This window comes from Bipolaris sorokiniana (genome assembly GCF_000338995.1).
Source record: "Bipolaris sorokiniana ND90Pr unplaced genomic scaffold COCSAscaffold_3, whole genome shotgun sequence".
In the NCBI taxonomy this organism is placed as follows: domain Eukaryota; kingdom Fungi; phylum Ascomycota; class Dothideomycetes; order Pleosporales; family Pleosporaceae; genus Bipolaris; species Bipolaris sorokiniana.
In genome coordinates, this window is record NW_006911897.1 from 424,253 (window position 1) to 436,842 (window position 12,590).

A 12,590-nucleotide genomic window follows, 5' to 3' on the forward strand; every position below is an offset into this window, starting at 1 on the left:
CTCCTCTAAATGGTGAGAAGTTGCTCCTAGTGCGTATTTCTGGCGAGTAAGTTTGCCTGCCGTTTATTTGGTGGGAGGATTGGTATTTCAACTACGCTAGGTATAGTAGTCTGCGTAGGCGTCGCTGGTTCCGTGGTTTCCATATCTATCTCATTCTGGATCTGAGCTTCGATTTCTGCTCTCGCCTGGGTGCCTGGCACGTGTACGTCGATAGTATCACTATCGGGTGGCATTTTGATTACTAATCCACCTGGTCTGTGTGTTTTTCGGTGAAAAATAAGACGTGTCTAAAGTGATCACTTTAACAGCCTATAGCTCCACAGCGCGTGGCGTGCACGCTTTAAAGGTGATTGTAATCGATTTCTCGCGAGGGGTTTATATATATTTGACTAAAATTACACCTATTCTAGAAAACTCGAAGTTGTCTGTGTTTTGTATAAAACGGTTATACGTAGGATTAAAACTAGAATGGAAAATTTAGTATGGCTTGGCAGGCGGTAGTCCTAAAATGTGTTCACGTAGAGATGACAACCGTCAAAGTAATCACTATACTACTAAAGACTGCTGATTAATGAATGGTCGTACGTTTTTGCAATATATATTAGCATGTGTCGGATTATAAGACCAGTCTTTTAGTGTGGTCAAGCCACCCATATCCGAGCTTTTCTCTACATTAGCAAGTGGGGCAAGCTAGCGTATATGCATAGATTCTGACAATTGCACGGACTACTGCGCTTAGCTATCCCGCCCTAACCCGTGTAGTTTGGGAGTGACCGGCACTAACCCGTTTCGAGCACACACTGGATGAGCCAAATTGGACTAGTGTACGGACGGCAGTCAAAGAATTGTACGGGGATATACTCAAGCATGTACGCATTCAGTTATGATCAGTAGTCAATGTCTATCTCTGTAACAAGCGCAAACGAGGCAACACGGCACCGGCGCAAGCCAGACTGCTCGATGTAGGTAAGGGCAATGCAGCACAGCGCTGCGGCAGCCCATACTCACGACACTCAGCCTTGCAGCTCAGCCTCGCGTCTCAGTTAAACTGCTCACCTCCAGATCCTAATTCGACCGCTTAAATAGACGCTGTTTGTTAGGGGCGAAGAGGCCTTCGAACGAGTATGCATTAACCTATATTACAGAAGAAGAAAGATAAAAAAAGTAAAGCTATCGTACGACGTCTCTCGCTTTATACTCTTGCCTTAGGTTCCTTCGTACGAATAAGGTTTTGTGACTAAGCGATGTAAAGAGGACACGTGATACAATCACGTGTTTTACTCACGGGCGCAGCCCATTACACTGTTCCCTTACCTTCAGCAATGTTAAGAATGGCGCGAAAAGAGTAAGCGCGTCAAGGCTAATGCGGGGTACTCCGCAAAGCGTCAGCAGAAGCGTAGAGGACTAAGTACGTTTGCCTACAACTGTCACCTGCACATAATTTATAGCAAACTGGCTAGCATCGTCACAATCCACTGTCTCGGCGCTCATCCCAATGACAATTGGTGCAAGAACGCAGCGCAACTTTACTACTATCGATTATTCCAAAATCGCCGACATGATCTTCGATGTTATCAGCTAACCCTTGCGCGTGAGCATCGATACGATAAATTAGGTAATGCAAAGTGGAATGAAATTCGCTCTCATAGTTGGAGACCGCGATTACAGATATAACTATAATAATGCCCTCTTCCTTGTTCTCTCAACTATCCTGATCTGCTTGTGAGAGTGAACAATCCTAACCTTCTTATTCCAAAGCCCGGCGATGAGGCGACATCGAGCTAGGCAAGTATTGTGGGCCGGATTTTATGCCCAGTGAGAGACGCTAACTATATACCTGCAAGGAAAGGAGAAGATGTGGCAAGCGAAGAGCGTTTGGTAACCTCCAGATAACAAACGTCTAAAAACTAGGGAAAATCAGAAAGAAGAGCAAAGAGAAGTAAGGACCTAGAAGGGGAAAGCGAAGAGGGAAGTGAACGATGCCATGAGCTAGGCTCTGAGGCTTTGTCATTACAGTAGTGAGATCAACTTATCTGAACAACCACCAGGCCGATGAGTCATGGCACGGTTTCTAAAATGCCTTTAAACCTATAGCAGATTCCGCTAACTAGGATGGCAAATATTTCCCTAGCTCCATCTATCTTGTATTGCGTAATCAGAGATCAAAATAGAGTTCCACGTGGAACCACGGTTCTTTCGAAGGAGCTACTGCGTGATTGGGTTGTCTGGACAGTCTGTACTGTATCATGACGCGTCCCATCGTCTATTATTAGTAGGAAATGTCAAAAACGTCTGCTTACGCAGCCTCATACGCGTCAAAAAGCGCAGATGCAAGCGGCTTGCAACTGGGGCTGATCATGCGCCACCCAATCATTTGATTGTAGTATATTAACGCATCGATAAAGTAGATATTAAGTGCGTTTGTGCGCGATTTTGATATCAGGACTAGCTTAGCCTCTACTCCTAATGTCTACTATACCCGGAAATATACCCGGAAAGATTTTAGTGAACCACAACCGGCACGGCTGAATGCCTTGACCAGCTGTAGAGGGAAATACCAATGATACGCTACGTCTATATCTCTCCAATCATCAATTCGCCTGATCGAAAAGGGTGAATATGACATGCGAGAGCTCCTTGGCTAAAGAGTCCATTACGAAGAAAAACGCTGAAGTCTATTGCAATGGATGATATTATAGATCCCAGGGTTGACCATTATAGATGACGAGGCAGTGAGAGAGCTAGCATCGTACTCTCATGCCCCGGGTCCACAGTAATTATTGAAAGGCCCTTTTGCAAGGTAAACAGTTGTTGATAAATAGGAGGCTTTTTTCCTTTTTCCTTCGTAGACAGAAATCAGTTTTTATCACTAGAAACCTCAGCCCGTGATCGAGAATTTATCATTCGTTATGTTACCTATACTAATTTTTGCTGGTCTTACCATTGCACAGTCTTCCGGCGAGGCTCAATCGTCTCAAACATTTGTCAGCGCACCTGAACTTCACGCTCCTGTTCTATCGGTCAACAAATCTGGTGCACAACTCGCCAATGGACTTTTACTTATGACCAGTCAAGAATATGGTCCACTCTTGATGACAGACTTTGGGGATTTGATTTGGAATGGACCTTCAGGACATGCAACTAATCTATTCGTCCAATATCTGGATGATGACCCGGTCTTAACTTACTGGATTGGAACTGGGAGCAATCTCGAACACGGATACGGCCAGGTGAACATCCTTGACACAAACTACGACCAGATATACACTATCTGTCCCAATTTGACCTTGACAACAACCATGGGCCAGTCAACGGGATGTGGCCTTGATCTGCACGAGTCCCTCCTGACGACGCGTGGTACCATTATTTGTACCGCTGTGAATGTTACTACAGCAGACTTGACCTCAGTTGGGGGACCCCAGGTTGGATGGGTGTACGACAATCTTTTCCTTGAAATTAACATCAAGACCAACGATATCTTGTTTGTATGGAGTGCCCTTGCATCAGGCATCCCTATCAATTCGACCAAACAAGCGCTATCATCGGCGGGTACTTCGCAATCGAATCCCTTTGATTGGTTCCATATGAACTCCGTAACTACATTGAATGATGGCTATCTTGCCAACTCGCGGCACGCCTGGTCTTCGTATGCCTTGGATTCAAACGGACGTGTCAAATGGACACTTGAGGGGTCCAATGGTGGAGATTTTGCCTTGCCTACAGTGGCTAACTTTGTAAGTCTTGGCTATCTTTATGATGCGCATCCCACTCAGCCCATTACCCACTTGGTTCTTCAACAGTCGAATACTTACACTTCAGTAGTCTTGGCAGCATCATGTTCGAGTGGAGAAAGAGACTTCGAGTTCCCTTTCACTGCACTTGTACAACGACATGAATGCATCAGGCGACATACCTTCAAATGGCCTACTACTATACCTGGATCTTGAAAACTATAAAGTTACCCTGAAAAGTCTCTACATGGACCCGACTCAGAAGATAGCCTCTACCTCCCAAGGCTCCTATCAGCAGTTGTCCAATGACAACGTGCTCCTCGGGTACGGGAACCAGGACTACTTCAAAGAGTTTAGCCCTGATGGAGATGTTGTTATGAGTATCTCAGGCCTAAGTTCGTATCGTGTCTATCGACAGGCTTGGGATGCTTCACCAGCAGGATACTCGCCAAACGTCACCGCTATGCAGGGTCAGGGCTGGGTCAGTTGGAATGGCGATACAAAGACGACTAAGTGGGCTATTTATGCTGGCAGCTCGAACGATTCACTATCGCTGGTTGCTGAAGTAGCACGTATTGGCTTTCAGACTCAGTTCAATCTGTCGAGTAGTGCCGCCTGGGTGCAGGTGGGGGCGTTTGCTGGAGAACTCCATTTGAAAAACTCGAGTGTTGTGGCGGTTAGTGGTTGAACCGCAAGCATTGAAGACTAATTGATCTCTGGTAATATATAGCCCATTTAATTGTTCAGAGTTAACTTATGGAATGATTTGTACAATTTTCTCTGACTCGATGGTTAAGTTTGTTTTTACTATGTAGTTTTCTGGCAAGTGCAATGGCCCCATACCAAAACCTAAAAGCAGAACGGACAAATCGTAAGACTATGTCGTATAAGTCAATACAGGCTACCTGTATGAACCAATAACGCATGTCTCATAGAATCTCGCAAATTCTGCTTTTGTCCCTTCAGGTTCTTGCGGGCTGCTTCTAGAATTATTGCGGTGATTCTCGGGCGCCTTCGAATGAGTATAGCAGATTTTTGTGCAGTATACAAAACGCATTCGAAGTAAAAGATGACCCCATTGCGCTCTATATTGAATGTAGTAGCATCTGCTATTGGGCTCTGGGGCGCTAGTGCTACCTTTGATGTTAAAGAGCTCGAGAGATTTATTCAATAAGCTATTGAAGTAAACACAAAACATGGCAAAAGGGACCCAGGTTTAGTTTCGCTTAAGAAAGATAATGGGGTCAATTAGTGCGGTAGAGCTTGTAAAGTGTGAGCGGAGCGCTTTATAACTTGATAAGCAGACAACCAATTTTGCCTCTCAATTACTAGCTTCGCCGCTTTCACCTATTAAGATATCACCAAGCTTGCGATCTCTGGTTCGTCATAAAATCGTCGAGAACTGCTTGATATGGTAAACTTGTTGTGCAACCTCGGCAGCACCTACTTTTTCCCCTCCTATCGATATCGAAGGACAGACATATCTTGATGGCGGGTTGACAAACAACAGCCCTGTTTATATTGTACACGAGAAAGCACAACGTCTCTACTAGCTGAAGAACCAATCTTGGTTAGAATCGGAACGGGTGACGCACCTATGGAAGAGTTTGGGAAAACTTGGTCTAGGTCGTGAAAGCCTTAAAACCGTCGCGACTCAGATCGATGAAACAGCCATTACCTTTCTCGAGAGCAATTCAGCGAAGCAATGACGAAAAATTGCAAATACTTCAGAATCAACGTTTCGGATATGGGAATGATTGGCCTCGGAGAATGGAGAGTGACAGGAAAAATCACAACAGCCACCGAGCAGTGAGTTGTTACTTGACCTAGTCGCACAGCCAATCAGCAATCAATAGCCATGTTGTGCAGAAGTGGCCTAGCCATATTTTGACTGCGCCCAAGCATAGCCACAGATGACTCATGCGAGAAAGACCTTGCCCGACAGCTGGCGGCTAGCAATGTGCTGAACTGTTGCTACTATAGCAGGCCTAGCCCTTAAACGTCTCACACGCCTCTAAAACTAAAGATAGAGATGGGATAGGAGTAGGCGTAGCAGTCTACAACCCAAACCAAGAAGAAATCTATCTAGAGACAAAGAATATAGGCGAGAACTAACTTGTCTATAACGGAGAGCTTGAAGGCATTACAATAGCCTTCAAATACGCGGCTAAAATAGCTTAAAAATACTAAAATATCTACGTTTACGCTGATAACTAAGCTGCTATCTATAAACTCTAGAGCCTATTAGATAAGCCTAGCTAGCAGTGGGTAATTTAGTGCTAAAAAGCTACTAAAGCTATTCTAAATAGAAAAGCAAAGATCTTCTTAAAATAGGCGCTAGGCCACATAGATATAGAAGGAAACGAAAAAGTAGATTACTTAGTAAAGGAAGCTATAAAATAAACACTAAAAGAATTAAAAATAAGCCTAGCTTTTATAGGCACTAAGATTAAGCTTCTCTAAAGAGCTAGCTAAGTAGAAAAGTAGAGAAAATATAGGGAGAAAGTAAGAGAAAAGAAGACTAGCTACGGAGCTATGTTTAATCTTAAGCTTAAAAACTAACTAATAATCCTAAGAGGCACTAAAAGAGAGATTTTAAGCTCTTTCTATTCTCTTAAGATAGGGCACAGATACTTTAATATCTATCTAAAGAGAGTAAAAAGAAGAGAAATAGAACTCTATAAATGCGGAAGACTATAAATAGTAGAGTATCTACTTCTATACTGCGGTTTCTATAGCGTAGAGAGAAACTAACTTAAAAAGACTCTTAGCTAGAAAGTACTTAAACTACTACTCTTACTCTATACTATAAGCGGTATAAAAGCTACTCTAGCTTTTATTACTAGCACGAGAGTAGAAATAAGAAAGTAGCATCTAGGCTAAGAAGGCTAGAAAGAAGAAAAGAAGAAAAGAAGAAAAGAAGAAAAATAAAGAACAAATTTGATTTTACTAGCACTATTTCCCATCCCCTAAGAGAGCTCGCTAGAAGGCAGCCTAGCTGCTCTATATCTCTCCCTATTACTAAACTGCTCTTTAGTACTAGGCGTCTAGAAAGCTAGTACTAGCTTAACTAGATAAAGGCCGAAGCACTATAGTCACGTAATACAGCACAAAGTACCAAATTGTAACTACTTAGATAGAACGGCCTTTGGCCAAAGTCCTACATAGCCAACGGCTGATACAGGACTATAATGGAATAATAATAATAATAGCCCTTAAACGTCTGTAGTCACGCACCGCTACTGATATCCCAGATCTCGATAGTGTGATTGGAGGACCCCTTGGCAAAAGCCACATGCCAGATGATGCAATTTTTTCGCGTACCTGGGGCCGCCGAGGACGAAGTGGTCACCTCCAAAGACTCCGGAGAGCGGACAGGCGAGGATAAGGCAGGTTACCGAAAGCTTACCTTCTGTGCAAAATAAGCTTTGCTGGATGGATTGCAATAATTTCTGGGTGAAAACCTGCTGCATTGATAGAGCAAGCAGCGCGGAACTCTCAGAAGCAATGGATTTTATGCCTTGGTGGTACAAGGATGTAAAAAGATGCTACGTATGCTTGGCTGACGTGACAAGCAATATGTTCGACCGAAACCCGATGTACTTGTGAAGATGGAAACGAGCACTTAAGAAGAAGAAATGGTTCACTCGAGGTTGGACGCTACAATAACTGCTAACACCTAGTAACATGATTTTCTATGGTCGAGACTGCAAAGTGCTAGGCACGCGCGTTGGATATTGAGGATAACAGTAATTGACGTGGAGGCAGTTGAAGAAAGCACGCATAGAATAATCGACAAACTTAATCCTTCGGCATTGCAAAGCGAATGTCATGGGCATCGCATCGGTCAATAACACTTGCGGAGGACATGGCATGTTGTCTACTGGGAATATTCAACATCGACATGCCGCTGCTTTATGGGTAACGGAAGCAGGATTTCGTTTGCCTCTAGAAATATATATGGACAAAACCGCTGTCATGGCTGCATTCTCGCCTGGGGTTTAGATAGTGAAACACGTTTCCAGCAGATTCCTGATTTTGACCACTCTTCTACTCATGATCCTATCCTAGCAAGCTTGCCGGCACGCTGTTGCTTAATAGACATGAGTAAGTCTGATTGGAGCAGTGTCATTCGCTTGGCTTTGAAAATGCTTGGCGTGGCGTTGAGATCTTTCTATTTCCAGGCTCTCTTGTGACGTGACAGACCCCAACCATAACATGAAAGCGGCAAATTATGTCGACCACCACCTGAGAATGCATTCAAAGCACAGTCATTAAATCGCGTTGCAGAAAAGGAATATGGAAGGCGGTCAAGTGCTAAAGCTCTTTTCCATCTACACAATCTCTAACCAAAATTCTGTACTATACGCAGAGTATAAGGACTTGGACGATGTGCTAAGTGTCACGATCTACATCCAGTCACTCGAATACGACCCTTTCATGTGCTAAACCTCATTGGAGATGTACGGCAAAGTTTTCTGCGAGCCTTCAACTTCAGGAAAATAGCCTAACGCACATTCCTCAAACGCAACCTTAGGCTGTGAAGCATAAAAACCCTCATACTTCGGATTCATCGCATCTCCCAGCCTTTTTACGTCGCCGCGTGGATGCAATATCTCCCACGGCTTCACGCAGACTTGGCCTTTGCAAGATTTGAGCACCATCAGGAGTGCATCAAGGCGAGGTTGAAGACGACCAACAGTGTAGTTGCCGACTGCGCCAGTCGCGTTCCATAGATTTTTCATATGGCCAGGATCTGTCTGTCAAGGTGTTAGAATCAAGTCCAGAGTGAAAGGTCAGATATCCACCAACCTTCATGTCATACAACTCGTGCTCATTGGTGCACCACACGATGCACGCAATATCGTAATCATCTCCCACGACATGCAGGTCTTTGTAAGTGTTGTTCAGATTTATCCCACCCGCGTATATTCCTTCACCAAAATTGTTACCCCAAAACTCTATATTTATATGTTCGGTTTTCGCACATGTAAGTTGACTCGGTTTGACGGGCACAGGGGCTCCATCGAATTGCTTCAGTAGGGGAATGCCGGCAAGGTCAAATAGTGTAGGTACAATGTCTGTATGTGAGGTTGGAGAAGTAACCACTTCGCCTTTCGGTACTCCTGTTCCGCGAATGAACATGGGAACGTTTACATCTTCTTCATATGCGCATGAATTTTCTAGAGCCAGACGGTGCTGGCCAATAGGGAAGCCGTTATCGCTTGTGTATATGATGTATATATTATTCATGAGGCCAAAGGATTCCAGCCGCTCGAACATCGCATCAACATGGTCATCGACAGATGCTAGGGCAGCAAGACGAAGCCGGTAGAACTCGTCATTGTAAGTGACTACGGCGTCGTTTTACTGCTTTAGCTTTCTAACGTAGCTCCCACCGCTCACCTATAGTACGTCAATAATGTTCGATCTCTGATCTGTGTACTCACATTATCTGGATTGAAATTATCAGTCCGGGGCACTTTGACACCGTGATACAGATCCTTGTGTCACTATGCTGATACAGGTGGTTCAAAAACCGGCAGTCCACCAGGAATTGTGGACAAGATTGTTTGTGTGTGTGGGACTATGGGCATGACACCAAGAAAAAATGGAGCTTTTGCTGCAGCAGCTTCTTCCAGGAACTCAATAGCTTTAGAAGATATGAGGTCTGTTGAGTAGTTGCCGGGATACCTCTGGGGTGGATCTTTGTTGCGCTGCATAGTTGCATTATTGTAAACATATGTAAAGGGGTCAAGAAGGACTGCCATTGTTTAAGCTTCGTTGCAGCGACACATACAATGGAACTTACAATCCTATCCATTCCACCCTTTCGGAAAGGGGCTATTATAATTTCTAATGGAGTGCGCGTTCAAGAACTTCCCAGTATAATAGGTGTTGTATCCGGCCTGCTGCAACCAAACAGGAAGATAGCGACCATTATGTCCTTCCCGAATAGATTTTGGGTAGCCACCTGTGATCTGAATTGATTAAACTCTTCCTCCGTGGCAATTACCATACCGAATGGGGGTTGGATATCGGTGACATTGGTATTGTGATCGGCCGTGCCGGTCCATAGTGACACCCTCGAAGGAAAGCACTGTGCCATTGTGCAAAAATGTTTCTTAAAGAAAGTGCCGCCGGCAGCAAAATACTTCTGCACTGCTGGTTGATACTGCAACGAATCCAAGTGTAGATCCTGGTCGTCTGTCATGATCATAACAAAATCTGGCCTTTTCATTAGACTTGTGTTCCCATTCGCATGAACCACCACGGCCAAAAGGGCAACCCAGCTGAAAACAGTGAATGCAGCCATATTGATTATTGCCATGTCACCTCGAAAAAGGCGGCTTGGGTAGGATCTTTACATATAGGGCATGCTACTTATGTATCTCTACATTGAAAGCTCCACAGGAGAGCTGGACACACCAAAACGCTAGTGGATTATGACTGAAGATGAAGAAGGTTCGGAATGTGGAGAGAACCTAGCCGGATAGGGCTTTAGTACACTCACAACACCAACTTCGAGTTTATCAGAATAGGTATAATTTTATCTAAATATATACAAATCCATCCTAAGAAATTCATCTCAACTAGTGCGAAGTCGTGCAGCCCACGCGCTATAGTGCTAGAAGCTGGTAAAGTAGCTAATTGTAACGACGTTACAACTTCGCCAAGTATCGGACCAATCCCAGAGCCGGATCGGAGGTAGTACTCGGGCCCAATGGTTCGTTCCGAAAATTTCAAGAAATTGCCCGCGCGTTGCACGGGCCACCCACCCTAAGGGAAATACCCACCCCAAGGGCATCACTTAGATACAATATAATACTAATGTTGAAATAAGGAGGGTGCTACTTGTTCTATAGCTAGCTCAGAGGTATAGTAGTCTACTTGTCTAGCGATAGACTCAGAGGTAGCGAATCGATAGGTTCTAGGTGTTATGGGCGGAGAGGCCTAGCGAATGAGTATGCTTCTACCTATCGTACAGAAGCTAAAAGATAAGAAAAAGAGAAGATAACTAAGTACAGACTTCTCTTATACCTGCTCGCTTCTGATCACGTGTCCGTACAGAAGGTATATCACGTGGTCGAAGATCACGTGATCCTCTTCAGTAGAGATCACGGGCGCAGCCCTTTACAGAGCTTATAAATTAACTTTAGAGAGCTAAGTAGTTTATAAAGTTTAACGTTTAGAAAGAATTTTACTAAATTAGAATTAAAGAAGGTCACGAGTAAATAACAGCGTTTAAAACAAAGTACGGACTCTTTAAGTATATAGTTATGCCGTTTAGATTAACAAATACGCCGGCAACCTTTTAATTAGTTATTAATAACGCACTCTATAAATATCTTAGAATCTTTATTACTGCGTATCTAGATAATATACTAGTATACTTCAGCGGCACACGTAAAGAACATGTTAAGCATATTAAGAAGGTCCTATAAAAGCTTAAGAAATATAAGCTATATCTTTAACTAGAAAAGTATAAATTCTATATATAGAAAACAGAATTCCTTAGATTTATTATATTAACTAAAGGAGTAAAAATAAACCTAAAGAAGATACAGACTATATAGGAATAGCTAATACCTAAAATAGTTAAGAATATTTAATCCTTCTTAGGATTTGCGAATTATTATTAAAAGTTTATTAGAGATTATTTAAAGATTATAGCACCCCTTACGGAAGTAACAAAGAAGGAAATAGGTTTTAAATAGGAATAGGAATATTAAAAGGCTTTCGATCGAATTAAGCAGATATTCCTAGAGACGCTAGTACTTAAGATGTACAGCCCTTAACGACCTACTAGAGTCGAGACTAATACGTCTAACTATGCACTTAGAGCTGTATTATCATAGTAGTACCTAGATGAAAAATAGAGACTAGTGTTCTACTATTTATAGAAGTTCTCTAGAGTAGAACTTAACTATAATGTTTATAATAAGGAACTACTTAGAGTAGTTAATGCCTTTAAATAATAGGAAGTGTACCTACTAGAACTCCCTGAATAGATCGAGGTTTTTACTAATTACTAGAACTTGACGAGTTTTATAATAATAAAAAAACTTAACTAACGATAAGTATGATAGGTAGAGATGCTAGCTTAGTTCGACTTTAAGATTACGCACCGCGCAGGGACGCTTAATAGAGCAGCGAATGTAACGGCGCAGGCAAGACTACTCGGATCAGTATCGGCGGTAGTGTCACTCAGAGGCATATGGGAGTGCGTGGGACATCAAACGAGCCTTAATTCGAATAGACACCTATAGGCCTTGTACGAAAGGATATCAAAAATCTATCGAGCTACGGTATGGAGAAGGTGGGGTTTTATATCAGCAGATCTGCCCTCGGCTAGTGCGTGCCCATGTTCGGATCCCTTTCGGATGTTAGTTCAGTGTGTACTCGAACCGTTACACTACCCCCCCCTCTATTGACAGCTAGTCCCGTAGCTGTTGAAAAATTTTCAATGTTTGTTTGTTTGTCTGTTTGCTTGATGTCGTCATCCTTCTATGCAGGGTCTCGGCCAGGCCCCGAACAGCCTCCGGGCCAAGGAGAATCCACTCAGCACGTGATATTAAATCCGTTTGCTCACTGAGTATATTAACAGCACGCGTCCATACTTGCTGTCACCAAAACACCAAAAAAATTCTACTCCTCCCACACATATACATACACACATCATGCCGTTGCGTTGCCCTGCTGGCGCGCTTCCGGAGGCGTACCGCCTCATCTGTCTTCGTTCAGTTCGTGCCTTTGCGCGCGGAGTCCACAATGTGGACTACCGTTTCGGTGCCGCGGGGTCCAAGAAGTGCAATTATTGCACTCAGCAGAAGGAGAAGTGCTCCCCTGTAAGTTTTT

The 12,590-nt window shown here is 43.5% G+C and overlaps 3 protein-coding genes across 3 annotated transcripts; 1 reads left to right on the top strand and 2 right to left on the bottom strand.

The window, feature by feature from the left end:
• Nucleotides 1-5: 5 nt before the first annotated feature.
• On the bottom strand, nucleotides 6-233 carry COCSADRAFT_157466 (uncharacterized protein; the record flags this gene model as incomplete). Its single annotated transcript, XM_007698601.1, has 2 exons — nucleotides 6-26; nucleotides 96-233. The coding sequence occupies 2 exons, from the start codon at nucleotides 231-233 to the stop codon at nucleotides 6-8; spliced, it is 159 nt and encodes a 52-aa protein (XP_007696791.1).
• Nucleotides 234-2,903: 2,670 nt separating this feature from the next.
• COCSADRAFT_351655 (uncharacterized protein) lies at nucleotides 2,904-4,437 on the top strand. The gene is made up of 2 exons (XM_007698602.1): nucleotides 2,904-3,734; nucleotides 3,823-4,437. The coding sequence occupies exons 1-2, from the start codon at nucleotides 2,910-2,912 to the stop codon at nucleotides 4,417-4,419; spliced, it is 1,422 nt and encodes a 473-aa protein (XP_007696792.1). The 5' UTR covers nucleotides 2,904-2,909; the 3' UTR covers nucleotides 4,420-4,437.
• A 3,739-nt stretch (nucleotides 4,438-8,176) lies between these two features.
• COCSADRAFT_168273 (uncharacterized protein) lies at nucleotides 8,177-9,945 on the bottom strand (the record flags this gene model as incomplete). The annotated part of the gene is made up of 6 exons (XM_007698603.1): nucleotides 8,177-8,491; nucleotides 8,544-9,085; nucleotides 9,131-9,132; nucleotides 9,246-9,425; nucleotides 9,561-9,705; nucleotides 9,753-9,945. The coding sequence occupies 6 exons, from the start codon at nucleotides 9,943-9,945 to the stop codon at nucleotides 8,177-8,179; spliced, it is 1,377 nt and encodes a 458-aa protein (XP_007696793.1).
• Between the last annotated feature and the right edge of the window lie 2,645 nt (nucleotides 9,946-12,590).